This window comes from Panthera pardus, unplaced genomic scaffold (genome assembly GCF_024362965.1).
Source record: "Panthera pardus isolate Hobbes unplaced genomic scaffold, ASM2436296v1 HiC_scaffold_5, whole genome shotgun sequence".
Lineage (NCBI taxonomy): Eukaryota > Metazoa > Chordata > Mammalia > Carnivora > Felidae > Panthera > Panthera pardus.
In genome coordinates, this window is record NW_026526980.1 from 19,559,326 (window position 1) to 19,580,426 (window position 21,101).

Genomic DNA, 21,101 nt, shown 5'->3' on the forward strand with positions numbered 1-21,101 from the left:
TGGTGGTGGCCACCAGTCCTTGGCATTCCTTGGCCCACAGCTGCATCGTTCTAATCTCTGTGCTGCCATCACATGTGTTCTCCTTGAGTCTGTCTTTGTATGTGTTTTCCCTTCTTGAGAAGACATCACTCACTGGGGCACTTGGCTGGCTCAGTTGGTAGAGCATGCCCCTCTTGATCTTGGGGTTGAGTTCAAGCCCCAAGTTGGGCATAAAGCTTACTTAAAAACAAATAAATACGAACACCAGTTCTATTAGATCAGGGCCCACTCTAATTGGGTGTGATCTCATCTTAACTGGACTACATTTACAAAGACCCTATTTTCAAATAAGGTCACATTTCTGAGCTGCTGGCAATTAGGACTTGAACATGACTTGAACAGGGACATTTGCAAAAACTCTCCCTCAGATACTCTACACTAGAGCCAAAGGGATCTAATCATTGCTAGGCTATATAGCCTATGCTTTCCCACCTTGTGCCAGGCCATTGTTAGGTTTCCGTTTACCCATTCTTGAAGGCCCAGACGAAATGGCACCTCCTCCCTACAGACTTCTTCAGAGTCTCCTTCTCCTGAACTTTCAGGGCATTTCTCATTGTCCCTTCTGCCCTGCAATTATTTGTGTTCCCTTCTTAAATGCTGCTCACCTCCAAGAATTGGATGGAGGACAAATTGGATAATACATGGAGAAATTGTTGTTGTTGTTTAATTTTTTTCTTTATTTTAGAGAGAGTGCGAGCGGGGGAGGGGGCAGATGAGAAAGAGCATCTCAAGCAGGCTCCACACTCAGCAGGCATGACCTGAGCTGAAATCAAGCATCTGACGCTGAACCTGAACCGACTGAGCCACCCAGCACCCCTGCGTGAGGAAGTTTTGCAATACCAGAGTGCCCCCAAATTTTAGACCAGTGACAACGAACTTTCACACACTTTAAAACAGCTTTATTGGGGGAGAGCTCACATCCCACATAATTCACCTCTTTGAAGAGCGCAATTCAAAGGCGTTTTTTTTTTTTTCCTATTAGCACCACTGCAATCTAATTTTAGAACATTTTCTTAACCTTCCGAAAGAAACCTTCCGAAAGAAAGTGACTTACTGTCACTTCCTATTCCCCAACCCCCTCCCCAGCCCTTCTACAAATATGTTTATTCTGGACATTTCATATGAACCTTCACCCATTTTCATTTGGCTTCCGCAAAGGCTTCACTTTGTGGGAACTTTTACAGTATTGTTTGGGGAACAACACCCCTATTTTCACGGGACAAGACTGACCGCTGTTGAGGATGTGTAAGACTTCGACTCGCACACGGATTTCGGATTCCATCGCTCTGTAGACGCACGGATATCTTGAGTGGGAAGTCCGCCGTCCTCCAGCAGCCCGGTTGAAATCGAAGCGGCGCGGGCAGGAGCTAACCCCGAGCTCCTCCTGGGTTCCCCCCAGTTCTGGTCGCTGCACTGCCAGTGAGGGCAGCCACACGCTCCCTTTTCCTCCAGGCGCCGCGGTCACCAGCCCCACCAGGATCCCGAGCGGCGCCGAGGCAGGTCACTCCACGCAAGCGCCATCCAAACCTCCCCGCCCTCACCCCCACCCCGAGGCCCAATCACCGCGCTGCTCGTTTCGGCGTGCTACTGGAAATGGCCCACCTACCAGCGCGATCTTGGGACCGCCCGCAGCTCCGGCGGCGCCGGGAGCCCAGTGCCCCAGTGCCTAGGGCAGCGAGGAGCCTGGAGCACGAGTCGTGTTCGATTCAGAGGGTGAACTTGACCTAGCGAGGAAAGGCCATCCCACGGCTCTGGGGGAAATGGCTGTGAAGCTGGCGTCGCCGGGTTTCCTCTGGGACTTTCTCAGGATACGGATCCAAAACGAGGGGCTCATAAACATAAGGGGAGGCCCGGGGCCCTGAGTGGGGAGGATCCGTGGGCGGGAAGCAGGCGTCCCGGGAGTGCTGCCCCAGGCCGATGTGGGTCGGCAGACTGCCCTGGCCCTACATATCTACCCCCCTCAAAAACTGCCAAACTTTTTTAAGGGGGGGGGGGGGTGTACAAAACGAAACAAAAAGTGTAACAGTGGTATAGCTTAAAGCGCATTTAGCATGAGCTTTTAACACAAAAGCCCACTGCAATCGGGCTCCTGCCTGGCTCAGGCAGTTAAGTGTCTGACTCCTGGTTTCTGCTCAGGACACGGTTTGTGAGATCGAGCCCAGCATTCGGCTCTGCACTCACTGACAGTGCAGACCCTGCTTGGGATTCTTCTCTCTCTCCCTCTCTTTCTGCCTCTCCCCTGTTCATGCTCTCTCTCTCTCTCTCTCTCTCTCTCAAAATAAATAGAAAAGTAATTTTTTTTAGAAAATACACTGCAATGTAATTGTGCTATTCACAAAATAACTCTATGAGAAAAATAATATATAAGATCAAGGTAAGGTAAGGCCCAGTAATGGTCTCTGGGTCCAGACTACTTGTTTGAAGATAAAAGTTTACATTTCAGAGTTTCCTGGAAGTAAGGCCTGGGACCAAAGACCCTCTGCCCCTCACTCCCCCTAGGCCATGCTTCTGAGGCTCTAAAGCTGTGGGTCACAGAGGCAGCATATTCAGTATCTCCAAGTGGTTAACCACTTGGGGACTGATGTCAGACAGACTTGAATACTGATCCTGATTCTTTCTCTTACATGTGGTGTGGGCTTGGGCAAACCACTTGATTTTTCTGAACGTCCAGTTTTTTAAACATTAAAATGGTTCCAATAATGCCTAGCTGAGGACTCACAGGAGTTGTACACACACACACACACACACACACACACACACACACACACACACCCCACATGCTTCCTTTGGGACTCCTATACGACTCTGACTCATTTATTCTTTCCTAGGATCTGAGAGAACTTTTGTTTCTTGGGTGGGACAAAAAGTTGAGGTCTGTGGTCCTCTGAAGAGATCCCAAAGATAAGGCATGTCCCAGAGAAGTCAGTCTGTTGAGTTGAGGGGGTCAGTGTATGCCTGAAGTCAGACTTCTTGGAAAGCCTCAAGGATTCATTCCTCACAAAGTTCTCCCTCTAAAGGCACTTATCTAGTGCAATTTCAGTACCTTTTCTAGGTTAGTTCCATTTTCTCAGATTCCAAGTGGTGCCAGACTGCTCCTAGGTTTGGGGAATATAACAATAAGTTTGTAAAAATAACCCTTGACTATTCTTTCTCTACACATCTTTTCTCCAGTGAGTTTTATATAGAGAGAGGGTCCTGAGGTGGAACTAAGGGAGATAAATAAATTTGGTTCAGCACTTACCGAACTCAGGTCCTGAACTCCAGTGTTCTTAAAGAGGATCTTTAATTACATTATCTCATTTAATCTTCACAACATCCCTAAGAAAAAAAGAAATGATTATCCCCATTTAACAGGTAAGAAAATTAAGGCAGAGAAGTTGGGCCCCTTGCTAATGGGGGGGGGGGGCAGAGGATCAGAGTGCTTTATAAATGGGAATTTGCAAGGAAACATGAACTCTTTGGAAGGGGTACCAACAAAGAGTTGGGAGCTCAGAGTTCATTTTCTTTGGTTGGGGTGGGAGAATTGTATAAGGTCAGTTGATGTACATGATCACTTCAAGGTGAAGATCAGAATTTTAGTATGCCACTCATTAAAAGAGGTTAAGATCTAGTAGTTGGTTTTTTGTTTTGTTTTGTTTTGTTTTTTGTTTTAAGGTTTCCAGCTACACGTTTCTGAATACTCATGTGTTACCAATCTTGGGCCTTTAGAAAGGTAAAATGTAAAGGACGTTGAAGAAGTTTCTCTATAGGGTGAGGATCTCAGGACCCTTGTTTTTTCCTGAGCTAGTCCTAGAGGCTCCCTATAGGGTTCCTGTTATTGAAAAGGAGAGTTGGGGCGACTCTACCTTCACACGTGGAGAATAATGCCCCATCTGAGGCATTCTCTCAATCCTCACTGGTGAGGGATTAATGGTCCCAGATTTCCATAGGACTATGAGCCAGCTGTGGGGACTTGGGACACCTCTCTCAATCAACTGTCCAGGGAGCTGTGAGTCAAGTCTTTGAATTTGCCCACTGCCCTCATCCTCACCCTCATGGACCAAAAGTGGCTACAGCCTAAGTTCTGAGATTCTCCCTATTTTCCAGCAGAAAACAAGAAGTGGTAGATGCAGAAGGAAGGGACCAAAAGCAAGAAACTTTGGGGAGATAGAAATATCAGTGCCAGAGCAGATGCCTCACCTTGACACTGAGGACCATGGGCTGGCACTCATGATGCCCTGATATCTTTGGACCTAAAGTCTGTGTCCTGGTCTGTGTTAACCCCCCCACTGCAAACCCTGGAATCAGGTATGTTACCTTGACTGTAACCGGGCCTTCCGGAAACTCTCTACCTTGGATTTGCACCAAGGTGCGTGGCCTTGCCTGTTTCCTGAGTGTGACTGTTGCTTCTCTAGGGCCTAGAAACTGATTAGCACAGAAGCAGCACCCAGGAGTATGTCACTACTTGTGCGGGGGCCCTTCTCAGCTCTTACAAGGACATACTGGAATGAGTAAGTGGGAAATGACCTCACACCTTTCCCAAAGGCCTGAAGTGTTGTTCTAGCTACTAGCTCTGATTAAGCATCGGCAGAATCACCCTCAGTAGTTGAAAAAAAATCCAGATTAAGAAGTAGCAAAAAGACGCAGGGCGCCTGGGTGGCTCAGTCGTTTAGGCCTCTGACTCTTGATTCAGCTCAGGTCATGATCTCATGATCTCACGGTTCATGAGTACCAGCCCTGCACTGGGTGCCACTCTGACGCTACAGAGGCTGCTTGGGATTCTCTCTCTTCCCCTCCTGAGATCCTTTGATATTTTTGGACAATGCTGTGCTTAGAAATAGCTGTGTAGCACCGTGGTTACGATAAATGGGCTTCAAAGTTGGATACCTTGGATTCTAATGCTGGCTGCTTAATTTAGCTGTGCTACAGAGGGTATCTTACTGGACTGAGTTTGAGCGCCCCCATTCGGAAAGTGAAATGATCAGCCTCATTAGGGTTGTTTCTTGAGGATTAAATGAGCTAATGGTTTTGAAGTGTTTTGCAGTTCCTGGCACATTGCGTGGGTTGTTGTTTTTGTAGTTACACTACAGTTTTTAGATGGTTAGGAACAACAAAGAATAAGATTCTGACTTTGGCCACTCAGCCTTCAGAGCGGTGGATAAAAGGGAAGAGGGCACTTCTGTAAGTCACTGGGGCCCAGGTGGTGGCCAGGACTTCTATCCCAGGAGTGTGTGTGAACTGCTCAAGGGCGGAGATGGCTCCGAAGAGAAAGCTCTAGTGTTAGGTCAGCAGGAAGAACACTGGACTAAGGAGCAGTAGCCAGTCTCAATGTTTTTATTCTTTTTTATTTTAATTTTTAAATGTTTATTTATTTTTTTATTTTATTTTTTTTTAACATTTATTTATTTTTGAGAGAGAGAGAGAGACAGAGCATGAACGGGGGAGGGCCAGAGAGAGGGAGACACAGAATCTGAAACAGGCTCCAGGCTCTGAGCTGTCAGCACAGAGCCCGACGCGGGGCTCGAAATCACGGACCGCGAGATCATGACCTGAGCCGAAGTCGAACGCTTAACCGACTGAGCCACCCAGGCGCCCCTAAATGTTTATTTTTAAGAGAGAGACAGCCAGACAGACCGTGAGCGGGAGAGGGGCAGAGAGGGGGCAAATCCGAATGGGGCTCCAGGCTCTGAGCTGTCAGCACAGAGCCTGGCTTGGGGCTGAACTCACCATCTGTGAGATCATGACCCGAGCCGAAGTCAGATGCTTAACCGACTGAGCCACCCAGGCGCCCCTCAATGTTCTTATTCTTAAACAGGGGCCACAGTCCCTACCCTCACAAGGAATGTTGCTCAGTTAGATGATTCACAAGAAGGCTGTTGCACACACGTGGGACAATGAAGAAATTCCATAAATATGCTTAGCTCCCTAGAATTGGCTTCATTTTTGCAGCCAGGAAGCACTCCCGGAAGCCTGTGGGCCAGCGGAACAGAGGTGGAATCGCTCAGAGGACGCTGATCAATGCGGGTTCCCTACACACAACCTTCTCGGGACACCTGGTAGTACGCCTGTGGCGTTACCTAGCAACAGCGTTCTAGGGTCTGGCCCCAGGGACCAACCAGCGCAGACCTAGTATTTCACTAGGTCCAATCACTGGGCGCCGCCAGAAGGCACGTCCTCTAGCCAATCTCCGCCGGCGGCCAGAGGGCTTAGGAATTTCAAGAGTCGCCGCTGAGCGTTTGGAGCTGACTCTTAAATGAATAAGGTCAACCGAAACGAGTAACAACTTTCCGAGTGCATCTGAATGACCGTTGTGAAGGCAGGTCGCCATATTCTCCCGGGGGCATTTTCCTGTACCGTTGTCCACTCTGAGTACCAGAGTGACCCACGACGCCGTGATTCCTCTGTTCCGACCGCAGCTTGGCCCCCATGCAAAGCCGGATCCGGGCCAGCTCCGACGCTGGGCCCAGCTCAACAGTGTCTCCTCAGCTCGGAAAAGACAGTGGACCTGGGGTTGGAGCTTCCAGGGTCTGGGAATGGAAGAGTCCAAAGCACCCCCTGCATCCCCGCTCCCCATGCGGAGCCCAGAGCCTGGACCCGAGCGGAGGAGGCCGGGCGCCGTCAAGCCTCGCCGCGGTGGTGGTGTATTTTTTCTTGGGGGAGTGTGGAGAATCTGAGGCTCAGAAGGCCTTGAACTAGATGTGATGCCAGAGGCCTACGGCCACCTGGGGGCGCTCACTCTGCCCATTTTTGCACACCCCTTTATTAATTTTTCACAATGTGTCTAAACCAGTCCTTGGGCGAGAGCTGCAGACGCAGAGACCACTCAGACAGTGCAAAATGCCTAGAGCGGCTGGGGGACAGAGGGCAAAATGACGAGTATTGGGCTGAGGCTTACGGAGGGATTATTCTAGAATGCCTCCTGGAAGCCTTGAGGGTTTTTTATTTTAAAAAAATAATTTACCTTTCCTTGTCTAAGGCTACAACGTAGTTGCTTTTTAAACTTTTATTTTTTTTATTTTTTAATTTTAATTTTTTTACATTTATTAATTTTTGAGACAGAGAGGGACAGAGCATGAACGGGGGAGGGTCAGAGAGAGAGGGAGACACAGAATCTGAAACAGGCTCCAGGCTCTGAGCGGTCAGCACAGAGCCCGATGCGGGGCTCGAACTCGCGGACCGAGAGATCATGACCTGAGCCGAAGTCGGTCGCCCAACCGACTGAGCCACCCAGGCGCCCCCAACGTAGTTGCTTTTTAAAAACAGCTTTATTAAGATGAGATATAATTCACACGTCATAAACTTCATCCCTTGAAAAGTATACAATTCAGTGATTTTAGTATATTTAGAAAGTTGTACAACCATCACCACAGTCTAACTCCAGAACATTTTCATCACCCCAGAAAGAAACCCTTTAGCCATCACGACCCCATTCTCTCCTTCAGCCCCTGGAAACCACTAATCTACTTTTGTCTGTTGAGTTCCCTGTTTCAGACATTTCATATCATTGGAATCATAAGATATGTGGTCTTTTGTGTCTGGCTTTTTTCACATGGCATAATGTTTTGAAGGTTCATCCATATTGTAACATGAATCATTATTTTTAAAACATTTTTTAAAAGTTTATTTATTTAGGGGCGCCTGGGTGGCTCAGTCGGTTGAGTGGCAGACTTCAGCTCAGGTCATGCATTCTGTCTCTGTGTCTCTCAAAAATAAATAAACATTAAAAAACTTTTTTTTAATGTTTATTTATTTTGAAAGAGAGAGAGATGGAGAGTGTGAGCAGGGGAGGGGCAGAGAGAGAGGAGAGAGAGAGAGAGAGAGAGAGAGAGAGAGAGAGAGAATCCCAAGCAGGCTCTGCACTGTCAGCAGAGAGCCGGACTCGGGGCTCAAACTCACAAACCGTGAGTTCATGACCTGAGTGGAAATGAAGAGTCAGACACTTAACTGACTGAGCCACCCAGGCACCCCATTTTTAAAACATTTTGAATAGATTTTATTTTTAAAACATTTTGAATAGATTTTATTTTTTAGATTTTTATTTTAATTTAAGGTTAAGCTGACAGTGCAGAGGGTTCCCATATCCCTTTACCCTCTATCCCGGCCTCCCTACTATCAGCATCCCATACCAGATTCGTACATTTGTTATAATCTATGAATCGACATTGATATATCATTATCACCCAAAGCCCATAGTTTACATTAGGGTTTATTTTGATTTACATTCTATGAGTTTTGGCAGATGCATAATGCTATGTATCCACCATTATTATAGAATCATTACCCTAAAAATCCTCTGTGTTCCTCCTGTTTGTTCCTTCTCCCCAAACCCTGGCAACCACTGATCTTTCTATTGTCTCCCTGGTTTTGCCTTTTCCAGAATGTAATATAGTTGGAATCATACAGTATATAGCTTTTTCAGATTGCCTTCTTTCTCTTAGTAATATGTGTTTAAGGTTACTACATGTCTTTTCATGGCTTAATGGCCCACGTCTCTTTAGTGCCAATATTTCACTGTATGAACGTACCACAGGTCATTTATCCACTCACCTACTAAAAGCAACCTTGGTTGCTTCCAAGATTTGGCAATTATGAAATAAAGTTGCTATAAGCATCTGTGTGCAGGTTTTTGTGTGGACATGATTTATCAGCTTATTTAGGCAGATACCAAGGAGCATAATTGCTGAATCATATGCTTAGTGTATGTTTAGTTTTGTGAGAAATTGACAATATTCATTCATTCATTCATTCATTCAACACTGGGCCCAAACTCACGACCCTGAGATCAAGACCTGAGCTGAGATCGAGTTGGACACTTAACCGACTGAGCCACCCAGGCACCCCATAGGAATTGACAATTTTCTAAAATGGCTGCACTAATGGCTTCTTTTTTCTTTGTCAGAGTATGCTCTACACCCAGTGTGGGGTTTGAACTCACGACCCCAAGATCAAGAATCATATGCTCTGTCAACTGACACAGCCAGTTGTCCCAGTACTAATGGCTTTTTAAATGAATTCCTCAAGAATTTGTATATCATGTCATCTACAGATAGCAGTAATGTTACATCTTTCTAACCTGGATGTTTTATTTCATTTTCTTGCATAATCGTTCTGGCTAGAACAGTACAATGTAGTCAAATAGAAGAGATGAAAATAATAATGGTGAGGAGAATAGAATAGAAGTGGCCAGAGTGGCAAGAGCCTTGTTCCTGATCTTATGAGGAAAGTATTCAGTCAACAGGTTGAGGACATTCCCTTTTATTTTTAGTTTTTGAGTGTTTTTATCATGAAGGGGTGTTGGATTTTATCAAGTGCTTTTTGCACTTCTGTTGAGATGATCATGTGGTTTTTGTCTTTTTACTGATATATGATGTATTAATTGCTTTTCAGATATTAAACCAACTTTACATTCCTGGGTTAATCCTGTCCAATCATAGTATATACTTTTTTTTATATGTTGCTGGGTTTGGTCTGCTTGTATATTTGGTCAAGTATTTTTGGTTTTATTTGTGGTAAAATACACACTGCATAAAATTTACCACCTTAACCATTTTTTTAAGTGTACACTCGCATTGTTGGGCAACCAATCTCCAGACCTTTCTCATCTTGCAAAACTGAAACTCTATACTCATTAAACAACTCCTGCTATCCCTCTCTCCTCAGCCAGTGGCAATCACTCAACCACAACCCCACCTCTGCTTCTATGACTTTGACTGCTTTAGATACCTCATATAAATGGAATCATTCAGTATCTTTTTGTGACTGGCTTATTTCACTTAATATAATGTCCTCAGGTTTAATCCAAGTTGTAGCATGTATCAGAATTTCCTTCCTTCTTAAGCTGGATAATATTCCATTGCATGTATCCGCCATATTTTGTTTATCCATTCATCAATCAACAGACACTTGGGTTACTTCCATCTCTTAACTATTGTGAATAATACTGCTATAAACATGTGTATACAAATGTCTCTTCAAGGCCATGCTTTGAATTCTTGGGGGTATATACCCAAAGTGGAAAAACTATTTTTAATTTCTTTAAAACCCATCATACAGTTTTCCATAGGGGCTGCACCATTTTACATTTCCACCGACAGTGCATAGGATCCCAATTACTCCACATCCTCACCAACACTTGTTCTTTTCTTTTCTTTTTTTTTTTTTTATAGTAGGCATCCTAATGGTTTTGAGAACACGGCTTTTTTTTTTTTTTTTTAATACTGAACAGTTTTCTCTAATCATCCCTGTTTTAAACAACTGCTTTTAATATAATTTCTCTAGTTCTCCAGGTTTTAGACAATTGGGAGCTATTTGCCTTTTTTCTTCCTTTCTTCTTCCTAATTCATTCACAATATCTCTTTTTTTCTGTGCTCAACTCAGGTGAGAGAGTGTCTTATGATTCCCTGGAGTGTATCAGGGCTACCACTGTGGCTTTCTCATAGTAAATCCCGTATAAATCTTCACAGGCAAATACGTTGGAAAATGGGTGTCACCTGAGGTGAAATATGCAAGAGGCCTACTGCCCTGCTGTCAAATGCATATAGAAGACATACTAAGCTGGGAGTGAAGTCTTCAATGTATTATGATGTCTTTACTACCTCGGGACTGCTGGCTCCGATCTGAGGCTTTTCCGCCTCTAGAGGCGCCCAGACCTTTGTGTATGTGTGTGTCTCCCTCACAAGGTTGTAAGCACCGCTGAGCGCAAGCACCCTTAGAGCCACCTCTTTCCAGTCCCCAGCATTATGTTTGGAGATGCCACGTTTAATCACATCAGACAGGAAGAGCTGCGGGGGCTCAAGGACTACATCGTGGGTCAAGCCCGGCGAAGACTCGAGAATCTGGAAGGCTGTAGACAGCAATGTAACCTCCATGGCCGAGGAGGCTTTGTTTAGCTCCCTGCTCTGTACCGGGCTCCTGGAGCTGTGCTCCACGCAGGAGGCGCCAATGCACGTTTGAACGTCGTTCATATCTAGGTGCAAAGGGGGCAGGGAGCCCCAGCCGCAGACAGCGCTCTGGTCCGAGGCCCAGCCGGCCAGGGTGTGGGGGGCGGGGAGGAGGAGCGGTGCTGTGGGCCCGCCGTCCCTTCGCACGCGCGGCCTAGGACGGCGCCGGGCAGGTGTTCAACCAGCGCGATCCCCGGGGTCGTTGTGGCTCCAGGGAGAAGGCCGGCTCGCACGCTGCAGCCGACCTCCCTCCAACGGAGTGATTCTCTGAGACCCAATCAGAACGCCGGCTCGTTGCTTTCGGCCCCGCGCCACGCAATGACTGTGCACGGAAGGGAGAAGGGCGTGAAGCCCAGCGACGCCATTATTCTTGAGGGCAAAGGGTTTCTAGCGCCCGTGCGGTGGGGGGGTGGGTGAGCGAGCTTCTTGCGCGCTTCCACTGTGGCTGAAGGCATCCTCCGATGCTCTAATCCGGGTCCATGTAGGACCTGTAAGAATAACACCTTAGGGGTTTGCGCTGGTCCCACGAGAGGCTGGGACCCAGCCCTTCGGGCTTCCTCGGCCGTGCCCTGGGCCCGGGACCAACCAGGTTTGGTCCCGCGGCGTCCAGAACCCCGGGCCCGCCGGCGAACGGCGGAACAGCGCTGGACCCATGGCGCCGCCCGGGGCCCCGCGCCTCGCCGGCGAGCAGGGGGAGGCCCACCCAGAGCGAGGGAAGCCGGGCGCCTTGAGCTTCGCAGACGTGGCCGTGTACTTCTCTTCGGAGGAGTGGGGCTGTCTGCGGCCAGCCCAGAGGGCCCTGTACCGGGACGTGATGCGGGAAACCTACGGCCACCTGGGCGCGCTCGGTGAGGCCCGGCCCGCCCCCTTCTCTCCCTTTTTGTGACACGGGGATTTTTAGACATCTGGTGCGGACGCGTCCAAGTGTCTGTTGTTAAGGAGGGTCTTCTCCGCTAGGGTCCGGAGGCTGTGTCCCCCGCCTTGGCTGGGCTCCATCCTCTCACCCTGTCCGCTGTTGGCCTCTTCTCCCCTAGGATTCGCAGGCCCCAAGCCCGCCCTCATCTCCTGGATGGAGAGAAAGAAGGAGGCGTGGAGCCCGGAGGCCGAGGATCCCGAGGACAGGGCGAGGCACCCAGGATATGGGATAGGTGAGGAAAGTGGGGCTGAGCTGGAAGTCACCCTCTCTTGGGAGCGAGTCCCGGGCAGGAACTTTCCCCTGGCAGTCTCCTTCCAACACACAGCCCAGTTAGTGAGGATCTTCTGAACCTTCACTTCCAAATTTCCCTTTATCAGACCTGGTGCCTTCCTTACATCAACGATAGCTGGGTAGGGGGGAAGAGAAGGTGGGGGAGTAGAATTTATTGAGCCTTCCTTCTCTATGTGCCCAGAGCATTTGCATGCCTCAGAAAGGGGCCAGAAGTTCACTTAGTGAAATTGGTAGTTTTGGCCCAGGTGGTGACTGCTGTGTGTGTGTGTGTGTGTGTGTGTGTGTGTGTGTGTGTGTACACGTGTATTTATTATTTATTTTGAGATACAGAGCACAAGCAGGGGAGGGGCAGAGAGAGAGGAATAGTGAGAATTCCAAGCAGGCTCCGCATTGCCAGCACAGAGCCTGCTGTGGGGCTCAAACTCATGAACCTCGACATCATGACCTGAGTGGAAATCAAGAGTTGGAGGCTTAACCGACTGAGCCACCCAGAGCCCCTGTGACTGCTGTTTTTGTATACACTGACCTGTGGTCCATTCCAGTGCCTTGAGAAATCTCTGTCCCTACTGAAATGCCTACTTTTAGGGGCTTTAATGTGGCAGGTGATTGCTTATTTTTGACAGGCAGTACTGTCCCTCACCTTCTGACAAAACTGTAATTTTCCAAGCCCTAAATGAGGGTGGGGGGGAAGGCCATGGAGTGGGGAGCTGCTGCCTTAGATGAACCCGGGGGCTCTGAAACAGGGAATACACCAGAGAAACAGACTACTGCTCCCTTCACCTACATCTCCCCATGGTGAGAGAAAACACAGGCGGGGGCATGCAGGCACTCAACTCTTTGGTTTCAATTCTCTCGTCTCTTTAGAAAGCAAGAAAAAGAATGAACCAAGCAGCAGAATCAGGGCCAAGGAGCTTGAGGACCCCCCTGTGAAGAACGGGCCACTGATGAAGGCCAGGCTGGTTCCTGGTTTTAGAGACTGCAGCCATTCATTGCCTCAGGTCTCCTCTGACACGGGACACCAGTGCACCGAGACTCCCAAGAGGCCCTACCCCTGCCTGGAATGCAGCCGTTCTTTCAGCTACCCCTCCCTCCTAGCCAGCCACCAGCGGGTCCACTCTGGGGAGCGGCCCTTTCCCTGTGACCAGTGTGGACGCTGCTTCCGCCAAAGAGGCAATCTGGCTGTTCATATGCGCATACATACAGGGGAGAAGCCCTTCTCCTGCCCAGACTGTGGGAGGCTCTTTGCCTACCCCTCGATGCTGGTCAGACATCGGCGAATCCACTCTGGAGACCGTCCATATGTCTGTGGGCCTTGTGGGGTTCAGTTCTCCCAGAGGGCTCACCTGGTCCAGCACCAGCTGCTTCATACAGGAGACAAGCCTTATTCATGTCCGGATTGTGGCCGCTCCTTCCGCCAGACGGGGGCCCTGGCCATCCACAGACACAGACATGGTGGGGAGAAGCCATATGTGTGTACCGAGTGTGGGCGCCACTTTACACATCCTTCGCTCTTGGCTATCCACCAGCGCACCCACACGAGGAAGAAGCCCCATATCTGTTCTGACTGTGGTCGGGGCTTTGCCTACCCCTCCCTCCTGACCAATCACCAGCGGGTCCACTCCGGTGAGCGCCCCTACCCTTGTGCCCATTGCGGTGCCCGTTTTGCCCAGCAAAATAACCTGCTTCAGCATCAGCTCATTCACACAGGCGAAAAGCCCTATGAGTGCCCTGATTGTGGCCGCTGCTTCCGGCAGAGCGGCTCTCTGGCTATCCATAGGCGCACACATACAGGGGAGAAGCCCTACTCCTGCCCTGAGTGTGGGCACCAATTTACCTCTTCGTGTGTCCTCAACAGTCACAGGCGTGTCCATTCTGTTGAGAGGCCCTTCCCCTGTTCCCAGTGTGGGAAAACCTTTAAACGAAAGAGTGCCCTGGAAGCCCACCAATGGATCCATCGCACACACAGGACAAGTCAGAGGGGGGCCGGACCTCTGTTACAACCTCCAGTCCGAGCTTCTGTCCCTGAGGGTCAGGAACCGTCAGTACACTTCCGGCATTTTCCTGATATGTTTCAGTAGTGCGAGTGTCTGAGTTCAGCAGTGTGAACGAGCGTTTTAAGATTCTCCCTGATCAAGTGTTGGGAAGGAGGTGCACAGAGGGCATAGGAGGGGTAGGAGAGGGGAGGAAAAGGGAATCGATCAAAAAGGAGATGGTGGGGGCTGAGCCACATCTAGAGTCTGTGAGTGACCTGGAGCTGAGAAGGAGGACATCCAGAGGGAAGCACCATCCAGGAAAAGCATGAGTCTCCTCCAATCCACTCCCAGCACCAACTGCTGACCTCTGAGCTTTCAGCTCCCAGTTTTCCCTAACTCTAGAGCTCAGGACTTCAAATCTTAATTTGGACCAGAAGCCAAAATGAAAGAGGAGGATCATAGGCTTTGAGCCAGTTTATCCCATGTTCAACCTTGGTGCATCTTGCATCATCAACATCTTTCTATAAAATAAGTACATGAATCCGGCCCCCAAGGTGGTTGTGAGGATTAAATAACATATATTCAGTCAAAACTGTCTAGTACAGTACTTTTTGCTGTGTATATCCTCCCAAGCTTTGCAGGTAGAGCTGTTTGAATATTGTCTAATCATCCCTGCTGAAAACAACTCTTTCAATGTGATTTTTGTAGCTTTAAAAAAATGTTTTTTTAAATGTTTATTTTATTTTTTGAGAGAGATACAGGGCTCCAGTTGGGGAGGAGTAGAGAGAGAGGGAGATACAAAATCTGAGGCAGGCTCCCTGCTCTGAGCTGTCAGCACAGAGCCCTACCACGGGCTTGAATTCACCAGCTGGGAGATCATGACCTGAGCCTAAGGCAGACGCTTAACCGACTGAGCCATCCAGGCGCCCCTCGTAGCTCTTTTCTATATTTCAGCAAGTTATAAACTATTAATGCCTTTGTTTCCCCCCCAAGTGATTCAATGCTTATTTTCTCTGTGCTCAACGCAGAAGTGAGAGTCTGTCTCATAATTCCCTGGAGTGTGTTAGAACTACCACACTGGCTTAGGCACCCATGCCTTTGCTTACATATTATGTGTCCCTCTCACGGGGTTGTAAGTACCACTGAGAGCAATCACCCTTAGAGCCACCTCTTTCCAGTCCCCAGCATTATGTTTGGAGATGCCACGTTTAATCATATCAGACAGGAAGAGCTGCGGGGGCTCAAGGACTACATCGTGGGTCAAGCCCGGCGAAGACTCGAGAATCTGGAAGGCTGTAGACAGCAATGTAACCTCCATGGCCGAGGAGGCTTTGTTTAGCTCCCTGCTCTGTACCGGGCTCCTGGAGCTGTGCTCCACGCAGGAGGCGCCAATGCACGTTTGAACGTCGTTCATATCTAGGTGCAAAGGGGGCAGGGAGCCCCAGCCGCAGACAGCGCTCTGGTCCGAGGCCCAGCCGGCCAGGGTGTGGGGGGCGGGGAGGAGGAGCGGTGCTGTGGGCCCGCCGTCCCTTCGCACGCGCGGCCCAGGACGGCGCCGGGCAGGTGTTCAACCAGCGCGATCCCCGGGGTCGTTGTGGCTCCAGGGAGAAGGCCGGCTCGCACGCTGCAGCCGGCTTCCCTCCAACGGAGTGATTCTCTGAGACCCAATCAGAACGCCGGCTCGTTGCTTCCCGCCCCGCACCACGCAATGACTGTGCACGGGAGGGAGAAGGGCGTGAAGTCCAGTGGCGCCATTATCGTTGAGGGCGAAGGCTTCAGGGCTCTGGTGCGGTGCACTGGGCTGTCTTCAGGGAAGTGATGCGGGTGACCCAGGACTGCCTACCTGGGCGCGATCGGAAAGTCCCAGCCCTCCCCTTGTCCCCCTTTTAGCGAAAAGGGGTACTAGTCGGCTTCGGTCCGGACGCGTCTGAGTGTCTGTTGTTGGGGAGGGTCTTTTCCGGTAGGATTCAGGAGGCTGTAACTGCCCCTGCAGAGGAAGCCCACTCTTTAGGCTTCATCCTCTCACCCAGTCCTCTGTCAGCCTCTTCTCCCCTGGGATTCGCAGGCCTCAAACCCGCCCTCATTTCCTGGAGATGAAAGTAGGAGGCGTGGAGCTCGGAGTCCAAGAAGGAGGGGGCAAGGCACTCAGGATCTGGGATAGGCGAGGAAAGTGGGGGCTGAGCTGGAAGTCAACCTCACTTGGGAGGGAGCCAGGGTAGGCCCTTTCTGCCGGCAGCCACAGCTACACCGCACCCTTCTCTTTAAAGACCCCAATTCATAAGAATCCGATGAACTTTCTCTTCTAAAGTTCTCTTTCCCAGACCCGGAGGCTTCCTTGTGTTCAAGGGTAGCTGGTCCTGTTGGTTCCAGTTGGGGGTTGGGGTGAGACAACAGTTGGGGATTTAGGTTCTTTCGCCTTATTTCTGCTGAGTGTTTAAGAGTATTGCTTCCAACAGAGCTTTCTTCAGTCATGGGAATGTTCTGTATCTGTGGTGACCAACACAAAAGCCACCGGCCACATGTGTCTATTTAGCACTTGAAATGTGGCTAGTGTACCTGAGGAAGTAAAATTTTCATTTTAATTAACTTAAGCCTAGAGAACATGCATGATGTATTTCTGACTGGCCTTGGAAGGAGACCAGACATTCACTTCGGTTTCTTGGCCTGGCCTTGTTTCTCAGGGCATATCCTGCCTTTTGAAGCTGCCTAGAGCCCTCTATAGAATTTAAAGCCTTGCCACCTTTCATTGAGGATGCAAACAGGTGTTTTTGTGTGCTCAGACGGCACTGAGGTCTGTTTTTTGAGGAACGTTTCCACTGACATGTCTGTATTTAAGGTCTTTCACTAGGGAGAGGTGCCGGCTTACCTCTGAAAAGAATTCAGCCCTTCCTTATGGGAACCCTCTATGGTTCTGGAAGCCTGGAGTGAGAAGGCATGGTACTTTTTCTGAAAACTAGAAACTTCTGCCTGAGGCAGGTGGGGGATCGCTGTGGAGGGATGGGGGGTGGGGCGGGGATTCGCACTTAGATCCTCCTGCCCTGAACGAACAGGCACTCTGTCTCCAGTGCTGCCCCACCAGTGGCGATTCAGAGCACCTCACAATCTTTAGTTCCGATTCTCTTGTCTCTGCAGAGAGCAAGAGTAAAGAAAAGAAGGGGGAAATGGAGGTGAAGAAGCTTAAGGAGCCTGTGTGAGAGAGGCTGCCTGGTTAGGCAGCATGGCAGGAGTCCTTTGAAGAACCAGGGGCCCTGAATCAGGGGGTATGGCCAGATATCACCTCAGGGCTCCTGAACTATGGGACAACAGTGCTGTTTGGCTCCGAAGAAACCCTACCCGAGTCTTGGCTGTCCTCTTCCTCCTGGCCAGACACCAGCAGGCCTACTGTGCTGGCAGCCTTCCCTGTGACAGTGTGGATGCTGCTCTCTCAGTGCAAGAACCTGCCCCACCATCTGCCCGTCCACAGGTGAGACAGTGGTCTCCCCACCCCACCCCCACCCCCCTGCTGTGTGGCTGCTGCCTTTGAAAAAGTAGGGCCCTGGCCACCTACAGAAGGAAGAAACTTTATGCAAGTCTGGACTGTGGGCAGCTCTTTGCCACCCCTCACTGTTAGACACGGACAGACCACTCCGGTGACTGTCCCCGTGTGTGTGGCTCCTGTGGTGTCCCCGTTTCCCGGAGGGCTCACCTGATCTAGCACCAGCTGCTCCACATAGGGCACACCCGCGTCCTGACTGCACCGCGCCGCCTCCACCCAGGGAAGCGCCCTGGGTGCCCATAAGTGCAGACATGTGGGCAGACTGGGGGTGCGACTTTGCATACCCGCCTCCCGGCCAGCCACCTGCTCATGCACTTGAGTAAACACTGCTATGCCATGGTCTATAGTGTGGTACTCACTTTTGCTCACCAAAAAAATTTGCTCCAGCACCAGCTTATCCACACGGGAAAGAAGCCCTCTGGTGCTGTGGCTGTAAGGCGGTGTTCTTTGGCCGTTCAGTCCTTTGGCCGTTCACAGATGCCCACGCACACCCGGGGAAACCTTCCCCCTGCCCAGAGTGTGGCATCTGCTTCCTGCACTCCTCCCTCCTGCTCAGCCACAGGCACATCCACTCTCATGAGAGGCCCTTTCCCTGCACTGAATGTGGGAAAAGCTCCAAGAGGAAGCACGCCCAGAAAGCCCACCATGGAATCCATCAGGGATACACGGAAGGGCCAAGGTGTGGGAGCCCTGAGCCAGCCTCCTCCCTTGGGGATCAAGACCCCTCAGTTCATGTCCACTGTTAGATACATTCCAGGAGTGTGGGTGACTGGGGTCAAGTGCTGCGAAGGGGTTTATGATGGAAGACATTGTTTCCCGTCAAGCGTTCACCACTCAGAGCGGGTAGAGGCAAGAGAGAAAGGAAAAAAGGGGGAGGTGTACAAAGTGACAAAGTCCATAGGTGCCTTGGAGTCCTCCTTCAGAGAGCAGGATATAGAGGTAATGGGAAATGTACCAGCGAGTTACGTCACCCAGAAATGGACAGGTTGGAACTGGACTGCAAGAATCTGTTAGGGAAAGGGAAGATTCCATCATTACCCATGACTTTGTCCCAGGACTAACACTGCTTGCTGGAGTCTGGGTTTATGGCGCAATGACATTTTAGGCAAATCGAAGGTTGCACTGCCTGATGCTTTCCTCTCACTGAGCATGAAACAAGGAGAAATGACGCTCAGAGCCTTTCACCCAGTTTAGAGCTGCCAGTGCAAGTCAGAGGACATTCTCCAGCTTCAAATCTCATCCCCGCCTTTACTAACAGGCAGTCTGCTCGCTCAACTGTCTGCTAACCATCCTCATAAGGACTCTGGAAGGTGAATTTCCACTGTGGTTATCTATCTCGATGTGCCTACGAGGTGGCACCTGGGACTTAGCTGGCTTTCAACACCATTTCCCTTTACCCCAAACAGGGAGCCTTTGGTGGCCTCTTGGTGTGTAGATTCCCTGGATCTTCTCCATCCTTCTCTACAGTGGACATTCTGCAGGAGGAGCCCCGTGTGTCCCTGTGCCCAGTGTGAATCCAGGAATTTATACAGAAGGGAGCAAGGGCTTCTGCTTTCACATGAAGTCCTAGGTGCATCTCTCTCCGAAATGTTTCCCTATAGGTAAGAGCACCTGACTCTGCCTGATTCCTAGGCTCTGCCTTAGTGGCTCCCACCAAGATCACCTTGGCCAAGATCATCTTTGGCAAGCCAGGCCAAATGGGGCCTTTCCAGCCCAGGGCCAAAAGGGCGAGGCTGAGCCTGTCTTGCCATCTCCTGTATGTGGGAAGAGGGCTTAACACTCTTTCTCCTCAGTATTTAACCATCTTCTTTCCTAGTCAATGTCAGCATCATTGACAGTACATCATTACCATTTAGGCAAAATATCCACAGAGGAAGTCTGATTCCTTCCCAACCTTCTCTGTTTACTCATTGTCTTCCCAATGAAATAGTTTGCTGTCTGTTTGCCCTTTTATTCCCTCAGCAGCCCACGTTTACCTTCTGATTTCTCCAAACTGAACTATGTGTAGGCACAAAGCTATCCGTTTGCCCTGCACACTATCAGAGTAATTCTCTTAAAATATTAACAGAAGGTAATTCACTTCTTTAGACCAGTGTAGAGCTCCCCGGTGTGCAGGATGAAACCATCCAATATCTGGTGTCAACCTATACTTTCAATCCTTCAGGGTTTTTATTTTATTTATGTTTATTTATTTTTGAGAGAGAGGGAGAGAGTGCAAGCAGGGGAGGGGAAGAGAGAGAAAGAGAGAGAGAGAGAGAGAGAGAGAGAGAGAGAGAGAGAGGATCTCAAGCAGGCTCCGCGCTGTCAGCACAGAGCCTGACGGGGGGCTTGAACTCACAAACCCTAAGATCACGACCTGAGTTGAAACCAAAAATTGGACACTTACAAGACTGAGCCACCCAGGGGCCCCTCAATCCTTGTTTCACCCTAACAGTATCTGGTACTGCATCAGAAAATGTCCTCATTCCCTTCACACTCAGAACTTTCCTGAATTCCTGGCTTTGTATCAGAGATGTTTATGGTCATGGAATTCAGCTGTTTACTCAACAAATATACATTGAGCACTGCTGCCCTCTCTGAATCCCACCCATTCATAGACCAAACTCATTTCCCACTTGATGCATCAATCTGGAAAGTCATTCAGAGCAGGGATTCTGTCTTATTCATTTTGGCAATCTTGACATTCCACTTGCTCCCCCAGTAGTTTGTTCAATAAACAGTCACTATGCTTGGGACAGAGTAGAACTCAGTGTTTACTGTCATTTTGTTGTTGGTGTGTTTTGTTTTTCCCTACCTCCTCTGTTCAAAAGTCATCTTCTCAGAAAGCCTTACTACCTCACAAGGTTATCTTGTGAATGCCTGAAATGTTGTCTTCACTCCTGGTCAGTTCTGGGATAGCGTTTTATCCATAAAAGGTGCTTTAACAAATTGATCAATGGGTTGGAGAGAGAGATGTGTATGTCACCAGTTGAGGTATGTAGCAAATGGCATATTCTCTGCCCCCTAGATCGCCTGGGAGATGACCCTGAGCTGGTGAAACCCTGAACAACAACACTTAGACAGAAGTCGGGACTGATGGAGTGGGAGCCGACTGGTTACATCAGCAATTTTCCTATGCCTTTCACATACATGCTTGCTGCACTCTGTTAATTTGTAAATTTATATGCCTCACTCAACTACAATCTTCATTCAGAGCATGGTTCATGACTTATTTCCAAACTGCCTAGCACTACGCTTTGTACACTGAACAAATGTCATGTAAAAATAAGGAACGGAGATGTGCATAAGACTGAACCTGGAAACAGGCCAGGAGCTCTGATTGTTGAGTTGACGAGCGAATTCGCATAGTGCGGGGAAGGGGGTCGTGTTCTGCTGTATGAATGAAGACCCGGTCGGCCCTGGGTTTAAATCTCTGTTGGTTTTCCTTA

General features: G+C 49.4%; 1 protein-coding gene across 1 annotated transcript; it reads left to right on the plus strand.

Moving 5' to 3' along the window:
• Positions 1–11,344: 11,344 nt before the first annotated feature.
• LOC109261687 (zinc finger protein OZF-like) lies at positions 11,345–20,418 on the plus strand. Its single transcript, XM_053894350.1, has 4 exons — positions 11,345–11,806; positions 11,993–12,106; positions 13,030–16,037; positions 17,271–20,418. Exons 1-3 carry the CDS (start codon positions 11,611–11,613, stop codon positions 14,241–14,243), a joined length of 1,524 nt encoding a protein of 507 aa, XP_053750325.1. The 5' UTR covers positions 11,345–11,610; the 3' UTR covers positions 14,244–16,037; positions 17,271–20,418.
• Positions 20,419–21,101: the final 683 nt, after the last annotated feature.